The sequence below is a fragment of the Empidonax traillii genome, unplaced genomic scaffold (assembly GCF_003031625.1).
Source record: "Empidonax traillii isolate 1590-97213 ecotype Southwest subspecies unplaced genomic scaffold, ASM303162v1 scaffold355:size2308892, whole genome shotgun sequence".
Taxonomy (NCBI): domain Eukaryota; kingdom Metazoa; phylum Chordata; class Aves; order Passeriformes; family Tyrannidae; genus Empidonax; species Empidonax traillii.
Window position 1 is genome coordinate 813,226 of NW_020955548.1, and position 21,645 is coordinate 834,870.

A 21,645-nucleotide genomic window follows, 5' to 3' on the forward strand; every position below is an offset into this window, starting at 1 on the left:
CATACAGAAGATCACTGCATAATGTCACCCTTAGTCAGATCTTCTTTGGTAAAGTATGGAGGAGAAATGGACTCCAAATATTTCAACCCCAGAAATATAAAATGCATCAGCAAGATGACCCACAATGCTTTATTTTATATAGTGCAAACATACACAAGCATATTCTGTATAAGAAAATATCTAGAAAAACCAATACTGTTTGTGAGTGGTAAAACAGACAGACCCTGTTTAAGATTTTCAAGCAAAAAAAAGTTTTCTGATGAAGACTTCAACTTAATCCTATTTACACTGGCTGAAGGGAGCCTTAATTACTAATAATTTATACTTATTAACCAATTTATTTTACATTCTCCCTGCTATGTTAAAAAACCTACTTTTAAAAAGTAAGGTGGCAAAGATTCCAAATTATTATTCCTAATGCAAACCAATGAGCATGCAACATCTTCTTTCTCCTAGGAATAAAAGTTAGTTAGTTAGACAGTGCAGAATGATGGAAAGAAAGCATCAGTCCCATATTTACAGACGGAGGACAGCAATTATTTTTTATTTTAGGGAACATAAATCTATTAAAATAAAACCCCAATTTCCCCTATGTCTGCGTACAAGCTAAATTTAAAATCACAAAACCATACCTAATAGGAAAAAAAATGCAGTCCTGTACCTGGAGTTTCTCCTTAAAAGAAACAAGCCATCTTCAGAGCTCATGAGCCTCATCTCAGCACAAAATGATATGCCAGGGATTCCTGCAGTATCAGGAGACTGCATTTAATGAACCAATAATCTCCGTAAATCTTGTGTCCCACTAGGAAATTTAAGACAAACTTGGCTGTAGGAAACAATCATGCCTTTTCCCAAAATTCTTTGTGTCCAAGAGTTAGATTGCATATGACCCAGGAGCGTTCCAGGGTGGTTTAGTCACAGGTAAAGTACAATCAACATAAAATAAAATGTAAGCATTATTTTTAAATGCCTAAATATAGCAGTGTCTGAAATTGAATTCCAAATACTCATTAAAGCATTGACTCTGCCTGCTTAGAAGGATTTCAGTCTGCAGCACTCGAACCTGGCAGACCGTTGCCATAGGAACAGCATTTCTCTGTTGTGCACATAGGAACTGTGCACTCCTTGCTGGGGCAATAGGAATTACTGCATTCACAGTTATTTGTACCATTTTATAGATTACCTGTAATTTAGAAATCTGTGCAGACATCTGGACTTTTTTTTAATGGAAAGTACTTCCCACAACTGATCTGTACAAATCTGGCCATGGTCTTAAGCTCTGCCAGGGCAGGTTTAGCTTGGATATTAGGAAGAAATTTTTACAGAGAGAGTGATCAGACATTGGAATGGGCTGCCCAGGGAGGTGGTGGATTCACCGTCCCTGGAGGTTTTTAAGATGAGCCTGGATGTGGCACTGAGTGCCATGGTCTAGTAACCACGGCAGTGTTGGATCAAGGGTTGGACTTGATGATCTCAGAGATCTTTTCCAACCTGGTCGATTCTATGATTCCATGAAATCATACTTGTGTTTGAAAGACAGAAAAAGTTCTTGAAGTAAACAATTATTGCTAAAATCCTACCAGTATGCTTTAGGAAAGAATTTTAGGCACCATAGTGTAATACCACTGTAAAATCACAGAAAAAACCCCAAACCTGTCTGCAATTAGCACACAGATAGGCTCTATTCTAGAAACAAATTTACCCTAGGTCAGAAACTTCCAAACTCTTTTTACAGATCTGGATAACTAAGAACTGAAAGAATTGCAAATTGTAATCTAAACCTGTATCAACATTTACAACCCAGAAGTTTTTACTTCACCAATTAATTAACATTAATAAGGATACATTTATGTGGCCAAGAATGATTCAGGGAGACACCACTTTTTAAGACTGTTCAATCCAGTATCGTCCTAAAGAAAACTAATTTACATCAGTTAATAGGAACCACAACCTATTATAACCACTCAGACATCTGTCAACTGACCCAGTTGCTTCAGGCAATCTACCAGGGTGGCATGAGTCACTTAGTTCATCTTCAGTGAATACCTAATTTTCATAGAAGATCTGGCCTTGACGACACTAGAGAACCTTTGGCTGAAGAAAACAAAAGCTAGGAGGAAACTGTTGAACACTTGTAACACTATAATCTATGAAAGAAAGTGTTAAACTGGCATTTTTTTGGGCCAAAATTCATTAATACACTGATGTTTGTGAGACTACTAGGCCTTCATAGCCCAAATTCAGGTAAGATTCAGAAGTATCTTCTCATAATTTTTCTTCAATAATAATATTTTCCATTTAAATGGCATTAATGGAAGGATTTATGGATCCGTTCACAAGAAACAAGTTGTGTTGACGAATTTAATCCCCAAACTGTGTAGTGCAAAACCCACTGAGCTCAGAACATCCCTCTGCTACAGGCACTTGGCATCTCAGTCACAATTCCTTTCTTTCCTTCCTTCCTGTCTCTCTCCATACCTCTTGCATTTCCTCTCTGTGTAAGGTTTAGTTTCAAAAGGCCAAAGGATAGGGATTGTGGGGAAGAAACACAAATTTGCTTCACTCCAGCCCTGTCTATAATCTGGTGATTACAGATCTTTTTATAGGAATGGCATTTTACAAGTCCATCAGTTATCTTACTTTTGGGGACAAAAACACTATTAATTTGTAGAGCTGTGTAAAAACACCACCAGATTTGAGTAATGTTACCAGGAAAGAAAGTCATTAAAGGTAACACAGCCAGACAGAGGACACAGGGCTCAGCTTAAATACTGACACATGCAGCAGCACAGGAACCTGGGTGCTACATTCTATGCAACCACACCTATGACATGCTAATGCTTCTCTGGATGTTTTCAACAGGTGATATAAATTCTTGTGCTAAAGCCATCCCCCCACCAGTTCTACTCAGCTCTCCCAGTATTCTGAGTATTCTTTCTCAACCAGTATCAGCTGCATATATAAATTAATGTTTCTACATATATGTTATGGCTATTTTATTTTGGATTTTTACCAGAAATATTAACAAATAAATAAATTTTCTCTTTCAGCATCGTGGTGGGTCCTCAATAACAACTAGAAGCTGTGGTTCCAAGTAATGTTAATGTTGCATTGTTTTTCATTACACCAACATTCATATACCAGTGTACAGGTGTGCTGGGCTATGAATTTATGATGTGATAATGTTTGTTATTATGGATGTGATCTTTTCCAATTTATCCGTCTTAAAATCTGGAAAACTGCATATTTATTACCTTCTCTTCTTGTGACTAGTTCAGGGACATGATGCATTCTAAAAACTGAAATAAGACAACTATGATATTTATTGTGTATATTCAGTCCAAACTATCACAGAGAAGTACATCTGCACTTTTATGACTAAATATTTGTGAAAAGTTTCAGTCTTGTCTTGCATTAATAAACAACCATTACATAACGCTGCTGTGGTCTCCTTTTGCAGAAGAAAGAGATATGAGCATGAGCACACCTTTTCATACATGTCTTCAGAGATGCTGGAAGTCATTAAGAGAATAAACACACAGCCAACTCTTTGTGCTAATACTGAACGTTTTCTGCTCACAACAAGACAAGGCAGTACTATCTTCTCTTCACAAACTCTAGCCCCTGCTCTCACAAGAGGAAACATATCTGCCTGTCTGTCAAGCCACTCTAGACCCCCAGACTTAACGTTTCACAACCAATTTGCTTTGAACTCTATGTCCTGACCACCCAGAAAATATTTTTATTAGATCTCTGGCAGCTCACTCAAAAGTCATTAGAGAAACTGCTGTTAGAACACAAATAGCCATAAACCTTGAGCTCACTTGGAGATTCTAGGAGGGGAGTAGGGCTTCTGTACACCCTTGAGCCATGAACAGTACCATCAGAGGTCTCTGTGACAGAGTGTGCAGCTTCAGCGGGATGCACATGGAGCACTGAGGGGGGGAAGGGGATACCCCCACCTGTAGCCAGCCAGATCTGCTCAATTAACCTGGCTGATCAATGGGGTGACAGATGTTGCAGCCAGATCACCTTCATATCCAGGGACCTGGGAGTTCTGGTCGATGGCAAGGTGAATATGAGTCAGCAGTGCCCTGGCAGCCAGGAGGGCCAGCCATGTCCTGGGGGGCATCAGGCAAAGCATCGCCAGCCAGCTGAGGAAGGGGATTGTCCTGCTCTACTGTGCATTGATGTGGCCTCACCTTGGATATTGTGGCAGTTTTGGACACCACAGTCTAAGAAAGATATTAAGCTATTTGAGAGCATCCAAAGGAGGGCAACAACGATGGTGAAGGGCCTTGAGGGGAAGCCGCATGAGGAGCAGCCGAGGTCACTTGGTGTGTTCAGCCTGGAGGAGAGAAGACTGAGGGGAGATCTCCTTCCAGTTACAACTTCCTTGTGAGGGGAAGAGGAGGGACAGGTGCTGATCTCTTCTCTGTGGTGACCAGTGACAGGACCTGAGGGAATTGTCTGAAGCTGTGTCAGGAGAGGTTTAGGTTGAATACTAGAATGAGATTCTTCACCCAGAGGGTGGTTGGGCACTGGAACAGGCTCCCTGGGGAAGTGGTCATGGCGTCAAGCCTGACAGAGTTCAAGAAGCATGCTCTCAGACATGTGGTGTGACTCTGTCCTGCGAAGGGCCAGGAGCTGGACTCTGATGATCCTTGAGGGTGCCTTCTAACTTGGGATAGTCTATGATTCTATAAAACTTGGAAGTAAAAATATCTGATTCCCTAACAAGTCATAGTATTATCCCCTGCATCTGAGGAATAGGTGTGTCCTCCAGCCCAAGAACGAAAGGAAAGCAACTTTTGTAACCTCCCTCACAGCTCCATGACAGGTTGACAAGCTCTACGCGCTACATGACCACCCTCATCTAGCAATCCAAGGTTACAAGCAGCACCCAAAAAGTATATGACAGTCTTGGATGACAGCAGATCCCTACCTTTAGGCAACTGAATCAAGCCCTTTGCCAATAAAATTCATGAGGCACAAATGTGGATGTCAGAAAGAGATACCTGCACACCTAAATTTAGGTGCCCATGTTAGAGATAAACTTCACCTTTAAATCTTCTGACAGTAACTCAGCAAAAGTGAATGCTTTTAATAATGAAGTCTGAAAGCTTCCCTTATTGACATGATCCAACTACTGATCTGTCCATTTTTAAAAAGACATGCAAAAAAACGTATTACCCTCACAAATGACATCACTGTAAGTTTAGTTTCTTGGTTTTAGCAAAGTAAAAGTAAAATACCCCTGAAAAACTGGTTTTCCCATGCCAAGATGTCAGTCTAGTGTATAGCATAGGTTTTTTTGTCATTACTGACCTACCAACAAAGGAAATACAGTGACATGTGACACAGCTGCAGGATAAATCCTGAAGTGAAAAATTACACACTACATTAAGGTTTGTGACATTTTTACTTTTCACTGGGAAAAAGACATGTTAAAATTATTCTTAAAATAACCTGGTTTAGAACTTCATGTCAATTAGGTGCTGAAGGGGTGAAAAAAGTTCTACTAGGTCATATGACCTTCTAGCAGTTATTCTCCTTTGTATATTTACTAGTAAACATACACTTATTTGGAAGAAAAGATTCACTGATTAAAAATTAACCAACAAAAAGATTTATTTGCGTGGTTCAGGGAAAGAAATCTAGTGGCTATCAAACACAAATCGAAAGATTTCTGCACTACTGCAGTTGCCATTCAGCACATTTTCAGTTAGCTTTTATTATCATTTGTGACAGAAGTTAAAAAATTGCCTTAAGTGCCCAAATGATGTTTTTGTAGGTTTGAATACGGGTTCTGAAGTATATTCATTTAAAATAACTATTATTGATGCCTGCCAACTGAAGGATGCTTCCAGGAAATACTCAAACTACTGCTTTTCACTTCACTATTAGATTTAAGGGAAATTTAAGGGGAAAAGTGATAGAATTAACTGTGCAGTGGGATACCCATTTACCCAGGTAAGATGTGATTAAAATCTGTCTTGCTCCTCAGTTTTGCCCATTGCTTTCACTTTTCAAAGTCAAAAACACTGGACCATTATTTACAAAGAACTTTAGGAATGCAGTGCATAGGCATGTCTCCTGCTCTGGTCCACAATGCGAAACATTTCTCATTTTAGTGAAACAAGAGACTTCATACTTTGAAAGAAGGTACGTATGTCCACAAAGTATTAAGGAATATCTTGTAACAAAATGAAGATTTCAAATTAAGAAAGAAAACAAGTGAAGTTTTGTCAAAAAAAAACCAAAAAACCAACAAACTAGAGGAGTAATATCCTAAGGCATCTGAGATATGACACAGCTAGTATTTGTTGCTCCATCATTACTTCTCAGGAAGGGAGTTGGGAGTGAGCAAAAAGTCCCGGTCAAGTATTGGTTCAGTTTATGGTCAGGCTACATAACACAAACAATTCAAGGACAAAATTCTACCACAGCAATACGTAAAATTATTTATTTTCACTGTAATCATATTACCATCTCAGGCATTACAAATTAAAGGTTTGTCTCTTAAAGCATTTGGGCAAAGACAGGAAGAAACAGGCATTTTTTAAAATTTCACAGGGTCCTATTTCCATCTGCAGGCACCCAAATACCTCCAAAAATTTTGAAGACCTACATCATATGTAGCTCCTTCATTGATGGATTTCTGATTTTCCAAACAACATGTCACTTCTTGCATAAGTCAATAAAAGGTTTGTTCTTTACCTGTAAGACAAACCAATTCTCAGATTACTGCAGTTATAACAGGTCATTTAAACGTTAACAGGTCATAAAAGTTTTCATTTGGGTCTGCTTATAACTCTTTCCTATTCCAGGTACATTTAACAATTTGTTTGGGTTTTTGTGGTTTTTTTATGGCAACCAGTTCTATTTTCACTAATCATAGAGACTTAACCTAAAATTTTCCTAGAAGACTTTGTCAACACAGTAAAATCTGTTCAAGTGCTGAGCTATGTATTTTGGCTCAGGGTACTCCTGAGTCCTACATCTCAAAAATAACACCACTGTCCTTTGGGACAAATGCAGTTCATAGTCCACCAACTGTAACAACAGCATTTCTCTTGTACAGGTCACTCTACTGATGTTTTATTCACCTGAAAATACAACTTTCAGTCATAAATGGGCATATACTTCAGCAGTGACTTAAAAAAAAATTCAGAATGAGTAAAGTCTTAAGAGAGGCATGAACTGCCTGAATACTCCATTCAGAGGCAAACTGTTGACAACCACCTGGTCCAAAATACAGTGTCACTAACATGTTGTAGAATTGTCTGTTTGTCATCAGAAATTTATCTGGAAGCCACCCTCTGCTACTTTTAGGCATCGCTCACTTAATTCAATGTCTACACTCAAATTCAAGACTAAAATACACCCACCGGATAGTTTTATGCTATATTAACAGCAAAACATTTCTTCTAGTTGATTCAGAAAAAAAAAAAAACAGACTGTCAAACAACCAAATTGTGGAACTAACTTCTAAAGCATGTAATGTAATGGCCAGTCACTTCGCGAACGAAGAACCGGGGAAGGTCTTTCCACCTTCCAGCCTGCGCATTGGATTTTTTAGGTGAGACACAGTGTGCGCGGAACTGAGCCCACCCTTTAATCCTGAGGTTCATCTGCCGGGGCCAAGCATGCTTGGACAGTGGCAGCGAGGTCCTCAGGACGTAGATGGATTGCCTTATGGGCTAACGAGCTCCATCTGCCCGGGGAGGGGCCCCCGGTGGTCCAGGGGAAAATACACTGCACTGTCACTGCAGAGACCCGGGTAAAGCATGACTGGCAACCTAATATCACCTTTATATACTGATGATACCAGTATACTTGCTATATCCTTTTCAACACTCCTCAAGACCACTTGAAAGCTTTTGCTTTCTTTTGATGAGAACAAGATTGTTTTCCTTCAGTTTCCTACATAACCACCCATATTTTGTGCTTAAGACACCGATAACAATAGCTAAGTAATACACTTTATGTTACTCTAACACGACTAATAAGAGTTTGTAATTTGCCCATCTCCTTTTGGAGCTGAGTAGAATCAAAAATCTCACTGCTTTTTGTATCTGTATGACAAACTAGCATATGCAGATGGGGGCTTACAAACATATGACTAACACAAAGCAGAGGAAAGACTAAGAGCAGGCCTCACAAAGCATGAGATAGCCTTATTTCTAAAGACAAGACTATATATATAGAACTAGATACATTTATGACATCGTGGTACAGGCATACATCCTCCAGCCCCAAAACAAACTCTCAAAACACATGCAATCCATCTCGGCTCGTACCAGTTTTTATTATCCTTCTTTCCCTCTACCCAATTATTTGTCATTTGGTCATGTCATGAGTATTTTTAGAGTTAATTCATTCACTGATTTAATTGCTGCTGGGGTCCTTTTTTCTCCTATGAATATAACCATGTGAAAGTGTACAGATTATTGAATTTGCCCCCCTTAGAAACTCAAGTGACAGGGCAAGATGGAAGTAAGGAAATTAAAGAGCAGGAATTTCCCTATATGAAGGCAGGTTTTCAAACAAACAAAGCTTTTATCTTGAGGACAAATAGGAAGACATAAAAGGATCAGGAAAAGCCGATTACAGTCATATATTAGTTTAACTTCATTTTTTTCAAAGGATAGAAATTTTAGAAGTTTAAAAATACCTCCAAATGAGGCCAACATAGTAATCATCTGGACACATTTCTCCATAATAGGAACCTATCTCTAGCAGAACTACATCCCAATAGCCTCAAAAGCAGCCTAGTATGTAGCCTAATTTGACATGATAATGTTTACCCTGAAGATTTTCACACACTTAAAGGTATGGAACACAAACTCAGTAGATTTTTTTCTCCTAGCATACGAAATATTTGAGGATTATTTCATCACAAAGGTTACAATAGCACACCTGGATATCCTTCATATTGATCATTCATTTCTATTAATTTCTCCCCAAAACCACAGACCAGATATACTGATAATGCAAACTGCATTAAGCTCATTAATAGTTTTGTAGTGGGCACTGATGCATGGACAACTTAAACACTGGATTCAGACTTCCACCAAGCTGGAAATTTATCAAGATTGTTGTCTTTTATTTTGAACAGATGGAAACATACCTGATCTTTTCCCTGAAAAACAAAAAACCGTTTCTCTTTCTATGTTACTTACCACAGTAGGATGTCAAATACCAACTGGGGGAGATACATAAAAAAGTAACAGAGCTGAACTGCACAATCTGTCTTTTGAAGGTTTTACCAATTTGGCAGGCTAGTCTGAGGGAAAATGTTTCCTGTCAAATGGGTTGTCAAAACCTCCATGAATGTTTTTATAACTTCACTTAATGCAAACAAATGCACTCACTGGCTTCTCAAGTACAACTGGATGATCAGGAAGAAATTCTGGCTTCTTCTGAGAGAGAGAAACACTTGAAAGCTTCAGAAGGAAATCTCTGCTGTATTGGATCCTCTCTGTGAATATACAAAATCACTACATTCAACATTGTTTAAGGGATTAAGACTGGGAATTCTGAAAAATTATTTGGTTACTTCTAGAAGGTTGGAAATATTGCATGTGAAATATAAAAATCTATATTAAAGCCAGGAGTAATTTCAATCTTACCTTGCATCAGGACAATTTGTAGCAAATTACAGAGCATTTCACCAATAAATTAACACAAAAGAAAATTAAAAAAGGTGAATCTAACCTTACACTAGAGACAGACTCCCTGTATCTTGTTCTAATTAACAGAAACACCACAAACTGGTCTTGAAATCCTAGAAGAATCTGTTGATAACTCACATCAAAGTGGTACGTATTTCTAAGGGAGACAACAGAAATGAAGTATCTCTTTTCCTGGAGCTATTAAGTTGGATGACTTTTAACACCAAAAAGTAATGGTGAGATGTGCTGCGTGTAAACTGGCAAACAGATTGATACCAATGAAATAGTTTTAAGGGTATTACACCGAATCAAGAAGAACCGGGGGCTTTGCTTAAAGCATGCAGGTTACTGCTCAAGTTCATAGCAGTGTCTCTACTCTAGCACAGTGTCAGATACCTGTCTGGCTGTGTCTGCATTTTAAGCTGATATTCTCAAACAAGACCAGAAACAAGAGGAATTAGGAAAAGAAGGGACATATTTTATCGCTGGTCCTCGGCGACAAAGAAGTTTATTCCTTTAGGAATGGTGGGCTGCCTGCAAGACTGTTACACCTGATGGACTGCAGCTTTGTTTCTTAGACTAGGATGTTGACAAAAGACAAGCTGACAAAGTCAACTATGACTGGGGGTTTTTCCTGCCTTTGACCACAAGTGGTTGCAATAACTGCTGAACCTATGGGAGGGCATGTGGGTAACTTTAAAAAGAACAGTTTAAAGAATACAAGAACACTTGAAAAACTTACAGCTTGTTCCGCCCCCCCCCCCCCCCCCCGCCATTAAAAACTTATGACTTCTCTAAGGTCTCTGAGACATTCTCCCTCAATATCCTTCTCTCTAAATCAAAGGGAATGGATTAGATGGGTGGACTGTTTGCCAGATCAGGAATTGATTGGACAGTTGCATCCAATCACATGTTGGAGTGAGTCCCAAGGAGAGTCACTAAGATGATCAGAGGGCTGGAACACCTCTTCTGTGAGGACAGGCTGCAAGAGTTGGGGTTGTTCAGCCTGGAGAAGGTTCTGAGAAGATCTTATAGCAGCCTTCCACTACCCAAAGGGGTCTTACAAGAAGGCTGGAGAGGGACTTTTTACATGCATGTAGTGATGGCACAACAGGGAATGGCCTTAAGCTGAAGGACAATAGATTTAGATTAGATATGAGGAAGAAATTCTTCCCTGTGAGGCACTGGAAAAGGTTACCCAGGGCAGCTATAGATGCCCTACACCTGGGAGTGTTCAAGACCAGGCTGGAAGGGGCTTTAAGTAACCTGGACTAGTGGAAGGTGCCCCCCCTGCCCATGGAAGGGGGTAGAAACTAGAGAATTTTTAAGGTTCCTTACAATCCAAACCATTCTATGATCAAAAAAGTATCCAGTTCAATGTCCAGATGGAGATCAATAAGTGATGACTGGTGTCCCTCAGGGTTCCATATTTGGACCAGTACTGTTTAATATCTTTATTAATCACAACCAGTGGAGTCACGTGCACACTCAGCAAATTATCAGATGACACCAAGCTGAGTGGTGCATTTGACACACCTTAAGGAGAGGATGCCATCCAGAAGGGACCTGGAAAAACTCAGGAAGTGGGCCCATGGGAACCTTATGCTGCATTTGAAAAATGTAGAGACAGATAACTGGAGGCAATTTCAAATGGAAATTATTATCTAGAACTTAAAGTACAGCTGAAGATATAAGGAGTTCCAGAAGAAATTTTACAGTGTGAAGGGGAAAAAAAGAAGAAAACAAAAGATTTCTTTTTTAGCAGCAGCTGAACAGCAGAACCTCTAAAGTTGTGTTATTCTGAAGGAAAGGATTACAATAATCAGCAAACAAACAAAAGCCCTTTGAAAATAAGTGTGAGAAAATGTTTGACATTGTGGAAAATTGTGAAGTAGACTCAAGGGAGGCATCTAAGAGCAATTAACCACTGAACAACACCCAAAGCGATTACTTTAATACAAGAGAACAGGATCTGATGAGAAGCCATTTAAAATCTTGTAGAACACAACAGTCTCCACAAACACAAGCAGAATTTATGAGAAAGGAATCAGAAAGCCACCACCAAACAGACAGAACTTGACATCCAAATAGATCCAAACAGAAATCTATTATTCAAGATCAAGAACAGAAGAAAGGAACCTGAGCTTGAATGGACTTACTCTCCAAGTCAGTAACACACGAGAATAGAATTACTGCTCAAGAACCTGAGAGATGGCAACCTCAGACTGAGAAAAATAGGAAAGGCTCAATAAAACTTAATAGAATTCTTCCAGTTCTTGAGTACTAAGAGCAACAGAGCAATTCAAGTCTTCAGAGATTCCTCAAGATTACAGAAGATGGAGATCTAGGATGACTGATCACAGGAAGACGTAGACAAAAGAAATTGTCCCAATGAGCTGATGACCTGAGCTGGATCACTGACACAGTTAATGTGACATGTTTAAGAATGAAGAATTAGGTAGGAAGCAGGGCAGAGAAGTATTGTCAGAATTCATCTGAAATCTGAGATTATGGCTTAATGGAAAAAAAAAAAAAAAAGAGTAAAATTTTGGCTACTACCAATGCTCTATCTGTACTGACAGGCATTTAGAGAGAGAAAAGCATAAGGAGCAAATGTTAAGGACAGTACTGACACAAGAATCAACTGCCCAAGACTAATCATTAGAGAAATTCATTCATTTTTGATGATGCAAATATTAGTATTTCAGAACCCCTGCAGTAAGACTAGGACAAGTAAGCCAAAAAACTGAGTTCTCAAATTGATTACGTGCAATAGTCTGTGTGCCAGGACTGACTCCTGTAACAGGCTAAAGGATGCAACTCAAATCTGTACCTCTACATACACAAGCCATTTATAGAAAACCAGGATTTTGTGTAAAGTATTTTTTTATGCCTGGGGTCTGTTTTTTCTTGCGTTTGTTTGGGTATTCTTAAAGACAGTTACACTCTCATATGCAAGGAAGTCTACCAGTGGAAGCTACCCACCTCAGTTATTGGCAAATTTTACACCTTCTCTAGAGTGTTATGTAAAACCCTGAAAGGTTTTGTATTACTCTCCAACTGTGGTACAGAAGGGAGCCAAACTACCAGTGCACTGGCTAATCAGAAAAAATAAAATGCAACCCACATCACTTCATATTTCAGGTGTCTTCCATCCAGAAAATGCAATCCTGACACAGCTCTCCATACAGTATTTTACCTTTTCTTGCTCCTGATTCATGTTGTTTTGGTTGACAGAGCATCACAGTTTGAGTTAAGATCTTCACTTCAGTCATTTCAGATGACTAAAACAGGAAGGAAAGTTATGAAGCTTATCTGCTTTAGGCACATTAAAACAGGGATGTATGTTTCTTAGTTAAAAATAACAGTTGTAGCACAGTTTTATTTGAACCTGTAGAACGTTTTTTATTACTTTTTTATTACTTTTTATTACTCTTTATTACATACAATAAAGGAACAGTTCAACAAAGCAGTACAGGTAAACACAATTGAGAGCTGTTTTTACACAGAATTTTACAGCGGTATTTCTAGTTTTTAAAAAGAACATAATTATCTCCTCCTTTTCTACTATGTCACCCGTAAAGCAGCCAGAAGCTGCTACACTGGGGAATACGAAAAGCAGGAAGGACTTTCCCTAAGACCAAAGGATGGACTTGGTTCTCTCACTTAGCAAAAAGATTTCATAAGCATCAAGAAACAGCATCTACAGCATAAGACTGAGTTCCCTCAGCTGCCAAAACCTTGAAGAGAGTGTTCTGGAAAATAGGAAAGCAGTTTATCAACATTTTGTCTTGGCTCTGAAAAGGCTCCACAGGTTTGGCTGAGGAATTTTAACAACATTCTGAGACAGATGGGAAGGGGACAAGAACTGAAAATTTTGGGAAGCGTCTGTCGAAAATAGAAGAGATCCTGTACTGTAAGTTCACCAGCTTTCATGGTGTGCTAAGACTCCAAAATGTGAAATGGCAAAATATTTTTGTTTTATTCCCCTTGCTCACATTTCCATTTCCTCTGGTTGAAATTTATTTATCTTTTCCTGATTTGTCAAAACTAAACTAAACTTCTAAACTACAACTTCTGGGAAAAAAATCTGAAAAATCCAAGCATTTCAGAAAAATGAAGTTAACAGAGAGCCATACTGCTAATTCTAACTCCTTTGTGATGTTCAATTAGTCTTCACAAGCCTTACTATTCTAAGGCTCTTTCCAAGAAAGAAATCCAGAGATTTAACAAATTCTCAAATCCATAAGAAACAACATGATAAAGCACAATTTACAGCAATGTGCAAATGTCACCACAGTATTTCTGCATTTCTTCCTGCACCATGCCCCATCACATCCTCCTGCCAACTGCTCTACAATATCAAGACTGGTTAAAGAGTGATAACAGGCAACTCTTTATCACGAGATCGAGGTCCTAGTATCTTCAGAACTAGATACAGAATGTTTCTGTTTAGAAAAATATTCTGTGAAGATACTCTGTCAGCCTTCAGGCCCATGTTGCCTATCAAGAAGAGGTTCATAGGACACTCACTGTTCAGACATATTTGGGGTACCCATGAAACAGTTTATGGCCAAACGTATTATTAAAAAGTTTTTTCTATAACCTATGCCAAAGTAAGTTTAAAAAATATAAAAAATACAGCTATACTAACTTCATCATTATGCATCTACATGTAGCCAAATACTGATGAAACTGAGGACTACAACATTGCATACCACAGGCTTACTTAAAAGGGAACAGTCTGGTTTTTGTTCTCCTCAAGAACTACTGCTCATTAGACAAGTATAGCTATTAATTTCTCTATATGTGATCGAGGACAGGCTCTCAACACCCTGATGTTATTTTAATTTTTTTTTTTAAGTCAAAGGCAGCTTCCAGAAGATTTATGCAATAAGGATTATTAAAACTCTTCTAAAATAAAAAGAGAAGGAACAGGCACTTGTTCTAACAAAAAAAGCCCACACAAACTATTAATACACTCTAAAGAACATTGACATCAGAAGCAACAGAAAATCAAATTCAGACTATGAAACATTAAGCATTCCAGTTGGAAGACTTCAAACTTCATTTTGCAGCAAACAGCTACAACAAATTTCAAGTTTGAAGGACGCACTGTATCATGTCCAAATCCAACTATTTCTGGCAATAAAGCACTACAGTGCTTCTGTTTTTCTGAATGCTGGAGCTCCCTTATTGCCCAGTCCAGCACAGTGAATGAAACATAATTACAGAATGCAGTGGAACTGTTAAATTTCCTACTTTTGTGAAGGCTCAAATGAATCTGTGCATGTCCTAACAACAAAAAGAATTCTAATGTTATTATTTACACATAATAAGCAAAGACTAGATATGTGTACTTTAAAAGAGCTGTCTTAAATTCATAATGAAGACTAAAGAAATGCCATGCAGACTTGCATAAGAATCTTAAATTCCTAAGCTGCATTTTTCAGCTACTAGTGCATGCAAATACCAGGGAAAGGCATTCCTGAAACTCATAATTCTTTTTAACAGTTCTGACACTCCTGGTTTAAAACCTTCAGATTCAAGGACACTCCTAGCTGGAAACAGTTTGCTTTTCATTTGGTAGCGTAATGGATCAAGTGACCTCCAATTTATAACGTGGTAGAACACACACCATCAACTTTATCATCTACTGTTTACTCAGTACTCACCCAGTTAACCTTATTCTGCAAACATACTTCAGTGCTGCCAGGTAACTCAGTCTGAATGTTTAATGCAATGGCTGATGCTGGCAAAGATAAAACATTAAGGGAAAATAATTTCAACAGACTCCACATAACTTACCACAAGAACATTCCTGATGGCAAAGAGATTATATAGGCATTTATTCACAACTTAAAAGCTCTAGATCATCACAAGACCCCTTTTCCACTTCTCTCAAGAGTTTTATAGAAAGTAAAAATTTATCACATCACTTAGCTTCAGTCCACATCAGCACAACTGATGATTCTCTGACCACCAGAAATTTTTATCTTACCAATAATAACAGCTGTAATATTGCAATATCTAGGAGGCACACAAAAATTAAAAAAAAAAAAAAAAATTAAAATATTCTTACCTGAAGCAAATACTGCATGAGTTTATTTTTCTTAGGCTTTTTTGGGATTTTTTATTTTATATGAAGGTTAGATAGGAACAGAGCAGTACAGTGTATTGTACTTGAAACAGAACCTAAAAAATCTATTTGTTAAATTATGTGTACTTTATGTTTTCAATTGCAGGTGTCAACAAACCCAGAAAATCCAAATTTAGCAGAGAAGCCTGACCCAGCTTTTTTAAGTCAGATTTCAGATTTCAATCTGGAAGAACAGCACCAAAGAGTTCTGCATAATCCTGAAGTTTAAATTCTGATTTTATCATAGAGATAATGTAATAAGATCAATACACAGAAAGATATTTATTCATCACTATAGTTTGAACAAAGCCCTTAAAAAAACCCCAACAAATTAAATCAAACCAAGTCACCTTACATGCCCTTGTTATTTCATTAAACATAATCAAAACTTTGTCAAACTGAACTGTGCCTTAGCCACACTACTCACCTTGTTTAGAAGACAGGTGATGCACAGGTCGTGCTGGCTGAAGGGATTTGCCAATAAACTTTTTTGCTTCTGCGACATTTTGAAACATTGCACTTCAAAAAAGCAGCTGAAATCATTAGAGACTGTTGAGTTTCAGATATGGATGTTAAGGAAGAAGAGCAGTCCCTACCACTCTGTAGCTGCATTTGACAAGGCAATACACTACTACATCTGGACAGGAAAAAGCAGAAAAGGTCCGATGTGGAAACTTTTTGAGATGACTGAATATGCTGGATAAAATTTGCATGAAGACAGAATCAGATCTCTCTCTCATTTTTTCTTCCAGCTTATATAACTATAGTTTCCTCTCCAAAAAACTTTTTCCTTAATATCTATGTGTACATTTGGAGAAAGGAGATGGGGACACGTGATGGAAATGAAGGTGTTTTCTAACAATTTATTTCAAGGGGTTTTTAATTAATTAATGTCAGCATACCTCCTACACTCTGCTGTCTGCATAGGAGTTCCCTTACATATATACATAAACCTACAGAATTGTTTTTTAATATCTACTTTAGTTACAGTAATTCAGTTTTGCATCTTCCCCCTCAGTTTAGGTACTACAGAAGCACCAAAAACTGCGAAGGTGATGCTGAGCTGACAAATCTCCCACTACAAGTAAACAGTTGTAGAATGTTCATTTTTAACATTTATATCTTAATATATTACCTTCCCACTTCTATCTACTTTGTCATCTGGGAGATTTTATGATTTGAAGGAACTTCAGCTTCTTTTAGAGAAAAAGAATAACAGAAGCAACAATCAATACAATAAAAATTATATTGAAATTCTGTTTTCTCTAGGAAACTTTATGAGACAAGGGAATAATTGTTATAACAAAAAAAAAATCAAAAGAAACGATCATGATTGCAAGAGTTACAACTATATTATCCATTTTCAGCAGGGAACAGGAAAAGACAAGTCAGGCCTTTTGAAATATGTCCAGTATCACACCCCACTTTAATTGGTCTTTGCATTATAGAAAGAAAATCAAAAATTGCCTGAGAATTTACTACACTATAATTTTTTGAACACTGAACTTCTAATATGGTCAAGTAACAACTTCCCAACACATGAAGTTTGAATCCACTCAGGTCTAGAAACCAACTGTTAAATGGCTACTGCCTGAATTAGAACAACTTAACCAAAGCTACGAAAAAAAAATTCTGCTTTGATTCCCTGCTTTTCCTACCTGCTCATCCTAAAAAAGAAAGACTTGAAAGCTGTAGTCAAAAGCAGTGAAAATTCCTTCAGCTGAGTTAACCAAGACTACTGATACGGATGCTGTATTTCTTTTTACCCAGATTAGAATGCTTCTTTAAACCATATTTATAATAAATTTCTGCATAGAGTAAGACCATAATAATATAGATTTGCACTGGAAGAGTCAAAAAAAAAGGAAGGGGGGGGGCAAGTTTTCCTTTATACCCTATTTGCAAATGATATGCATGCTTTTTAAAAATGGGAAAAACTGTTAAAGAGGCTGGCTAGCTTCTAGTATGCAGCACCTGTGTTTTTTCAGCATTCTGACAATAAAAAAAGCTGGGTGGTGACAGCAAAACAACACATTTTGCCCCTCTCGCCGCAATCCTGCCAGAAAAGGCTAGAAAACATTCAACAAGTTATCTAACCCAGCCTCCTGAATTCATGGAGTGTTCTGACTAGTATCAAGAAAAGTGGAGAAAGAATAGTTCAAATAGCTGAGAAATAAACTGCCTCCACGAGCGACTGCTGCAGGAGGGGAAGCATCCCAAGACCTCCCCCTTATAAAGACCACATTGCTTCCCGGGAGCTACTACCGTGGGAGACTTGCCCAGGGAAGGGAATCCCTCTGGCACCAGCAAACAGGCCCAAGCAGCAGTTGTGTGGGACCCGGGTTTCTGTGGTATCTTAACAAGATGGACATTGACAGCAGCCCGCATATTACGAGGGCCCACCTCAAGTGTTCTTTGGAAGACTCTTTCCTGAATGCTTGAAAGAGAACTGACGCAATTTTGGTGAAAAATCCACAGAAACTGACCGTGCCCCACTCGCCCAAACCGGCACCGCAGCCGGAGCCCCACAGCACCCAGGAAACAAAACCTCCTCGCCCCCTCCTTTGGGCCGGGGATCCCCAGCCCACCTCGACCGTCGGCAGCACCCTCCCGCACGGCCCGGTGGGCTCCGCGGCGCCGCTGGCGGTCGGTGCCGCTGTGGCGGAGCCTCCTCACGGCGGGCGGGGCGGGGCGGGGCAGGGCGGGGCTCGGCCGCGTGCCGGGCGGCGCCGTTGAACGTCGCGCCGCGGGCCGGTCCGGGCTCGGCCGGGCGGGCATGGCCGGAGCTCTGCGGGGCTCCCGCCGCCCCTCGGCAGTCAGGGAGGCTCTGTAGACCCGGGCGGTGCCCTACGACGCCCTGCTGAGGAGCAGGGAAAGCAAGATGAGGTGCTGCGGCCCAGCTCCCTCTGGGATCAGGTCTGAGAGGGACTGGTAGTGAGTAGTGTCCTCCTCTGGCCCGCGAAGTGAGTCACCTTCCGTCAGAAAACGACTTTTGAACACTCAGCTGTGAGGGCTCCACAGCTAACCTCGTCCAGAAAGAAAAGGGAAATCCACAGGCCTTGGAAAGCTGTCAGCGAGTCAGAAAACTGCCCTCGCCGTCCTACCCCCTGGCACCGACCCTTGACACGGCAGGAGGGACCAGAGAACGGCCTCGGGCTTCTCACAGCAGAGGTGATGGCGTCCTGCGCGCTTTGGAAATTCAGCTCTGTTTTGTCTCACAATATGTAATCAATAGTTAACAACGGAAACACTCTGCTGGCTCCCAAAGGAGCAGACTAAAATTGCCTGGTGTTAGTTTGCTGGATTCTGGTGTCACTTAAGTACACAACATTAATTAAAGTCCTTAACTTTTTTTTTTCAATATGTGTTCCATATGACCTCCTAGAGAGTCCAGAGGTTCAAAATAGGTCGGTAACATCAAGTACCTTATTATATAAATAGCAAGTACTTAATTATTAATATTCAGCATTAGGATTTACAGTCCTGGCTAGTTTATGAAGACTGTTTTATTTCACCAAGCGTATTGGTTCTTTGCTGCAGTCTCTGAATTTTATTATCTTAGGTACACAGAGTTGAAACTGTCCCTGAAATAGCAGCTATTATATACATATGTCACACTCCTATAGTCTTCTCTACTCACATCATCTTCTAGTTGGTTTCCTCAACTGTTCACGCATGGTGCGCTATCACATTCTTTTTGCAGACACTGATGCAGCTCATCTGAATGCTCACTAACCCACTTGCTGCCTTTTAAGGTCATCTTTAAAGTAATTTCTCCCAAGTGAGTTGGTTTATACCCAGACGTAGCCTGTTTCTTCTAACCCACCATCTATTCTCACAAGGTTGTCATGAAAAACAGTTTCTCTCCTATTCATGTCTTAGATAAATCAGAAATGATTATCAATTATTAATATGTAAGTGCACATAAATATTAATGTTGGCTGCTATTCCAGAACTGTTACTGATGGGAAAGTCAATGGGGCAGCTAAGATAAAGGTATGTTTTTTCATGGGGCTGTTGTGCTTTTTCAAAGAAGCATGTCAGGTTCTGCAAACCAGATTTACACAAGATTAACACAACCCTTATTGACATATTGAAATGGTATCAGAGAGATGTAGAATTACATATTCTTCCAGTATTTTTGCAGATTTAAATATGCGAAGGATGAACTAAACAGTAAAAATCCTCACTTGTGTTTTTCATAGGAGCTGTAAACTGGGCTGCTGCTTTTAATCTATAGGGAGAAGAGAAGGGGCAGGAGCAGAAATAGGGCAAGAGGAAGAAAATGGCGCGTGCCATTTACTTGGAAAGCTTGTTGCTCCTGGGCCTGCTGGGAAGATGGGAATATTAGGGCAGGTAATGGCTATTTTTTGAGGCATTGACTGTCCCAGCAGGAATAGTTATCACCTCACAAGCTGCCGCCCATGAGCTGGCAATACCAGCAGCAGCAGTGAGGCTTTCCAGAGTCTGGCAGAGGAATAGGGAGTGCTGGACTGCAGCCACTTCACAGATCCCAGCAACCTGCTGTCTTAAGCAACTTTGCCTGTGCCTAGAGAGAATCGTGCTTCTGATTGTGGGAAATGAAAACATAAAGTAGAAAAAACTTTTATCAATTGTATCCCAGTTTGCTTGGTGCTGGTAATTACACTACTGGAAATTTCCACTTCATTTGGTATTGTCTATGTTCTTATATTACATGAAGATAATCTAGTGTTCTCTCAAATGCTTGTTATATACAGTAATTAATTTGAAGGGCCAATGACAGCTCTAGCCAAAAGATATTTACTGTATATAGTAAAATATAAATAATAAAGATTTAATAGGTGTGTGAACAAAATCCATATACATAGAAAAAACTCACCCCAAAGCAATTGTCTTTTTCTATTTGGTGAACTAATCAAAGATTATTTCTTTTTAATATACTGATTATGCTCCTGAAGGCTGTACGTAGCAGCCACACAGTCACACTCCCTGTAGTAGATAGGGTTCAGGAAAGCAGAAAACATTTATGAAAGACAGTATCAATATTGCATGTGTAAAAATGACCAATTGCACATCTAAATGAGCGTGTAATTGTAATTGCACATGATTTTAGTTTTGTAGTGGATGGCACTTAACAGCAAAGTAATGGCTTTGAGCTGAAATGAAAGGACTCTTGGGTCAGCCTGCGGGCAGACTTGTAGTTGCAAGCTTAAAAAGCCATTTTCTGTACAATTTGTTATTCAGTTGAGCAGCCAAATGTAATCAGCCTATTTGCATACGTAATTGTGATTTATTTAACAGTACTTTTTGGGCAGCTTTTTATCCCCTGACTGTTCCTGAAGTTGAGCTGTTAAATATATTAATATTCTTCTTTCAATAGATTTGACAATTCAGAATATTAATCATGAGTATTTTTCTTTTTGACTACAGAAACTGTTGAATTAAAAATGGGAAATTAGTACTGTATTTGGTGCTTACCACATGTAACTAGAGGCCTGAATGTTTATGATCAGCATATAATACCATATACATTCATATATCAAATATATTTTCTTCACATACAAAATTTTTTTCAAGTCTATCAACTGTCATGCTTCTCCTGAATTAGGATTTTGTATTTTCCTTTAAAATTAATTTTCTGGGATCATTAATTGTAACAGATTCTCAGCATTTTTCTTTTAATTTCTAGGGTTTTTTGAATGTGGAGAAAATGTTAAGAACATGGATCTAAGGCACCATACAAGAATCAAAAAAATCCCTAAATGATAGATAAAATTAATTTTATAAATAAATATAAAAAAGACCTATGAAAACTAAACATTCATTATTTTGGAGGAGGTCTGCCTT

General features: G+C 38.9%; 2 protein-coding genes across 5 annotated transcripts in view; one reads left to right on the plus strand and one right to left on the minus strand.

The window, feature by feature from the left end:
• Window positions 1-3,436, plus strand: part of NECAB1 (N-terminal EF-hand calcium binding protein 1) — a 58,289-nt gene extending 54,853 nt beyond the window's left edge. The window contains exon 13 of the mRNA XM_027892521.1: window positions 3,051-3,436. Within this exon, the coding sequence (XP_027748322.1) occupies window positions 3,051-3,079 (29 nt within the window). The 3' untranslated portion in view covers window positions 3,080-3,436. The remainder of the gene's footprint in view (window positions 1-3,050) is intronic.
• Window positions 3,437-6,438: 3,002 nt separating this feature from the next.
• CUNH8orf88 (chromosome unknown C8orf88 homolog) lies at window positions 6,439-18,508 on the minus strand. 4 transcript variants are annotated; one of them, XM_027892497.1, is made up of 6 exons: window positions 18,405-18,508; window positions 16,244-16,349; window positions 15,353-15,429; window positions 12,877-12,961; window positions 9,378-9,484; window positions 6,439-6,720 (listed from the first exon to the last, which is right to left on the minus strand). In XM_027892497.1, the coding sequence occupies exons 2-6, from the start codon at window positions 16,329-16,331 to the stop codon at window positions 6,682-6,684; spliced, it is 396 nt and encodes a 131-aa protein (XP_027748298.1). In that variant the 5' UTR covers window positions 16,332-16,349; window positions 18,405-18,508; the 3' UTR covers window positions 6,439-6,681. The 4 variants fall into 4 exon arrangements, with proteins under 4 accessions (XP_027748298.1, XP_027748301.1, XP_027748299.1 ...); XM_027892500.1 differs by having other exon boundaries at window positions 16,244-16,335; window positions 18,405-18,482; XM_027892498.1 differs by lacking the exon at window positions 18,405-18,508 and adding an exon at window positions 18,303-18,399.
• Between the last annotated feature and the right edge of the window lie 3,137 nt (window positions 18,509-21,645).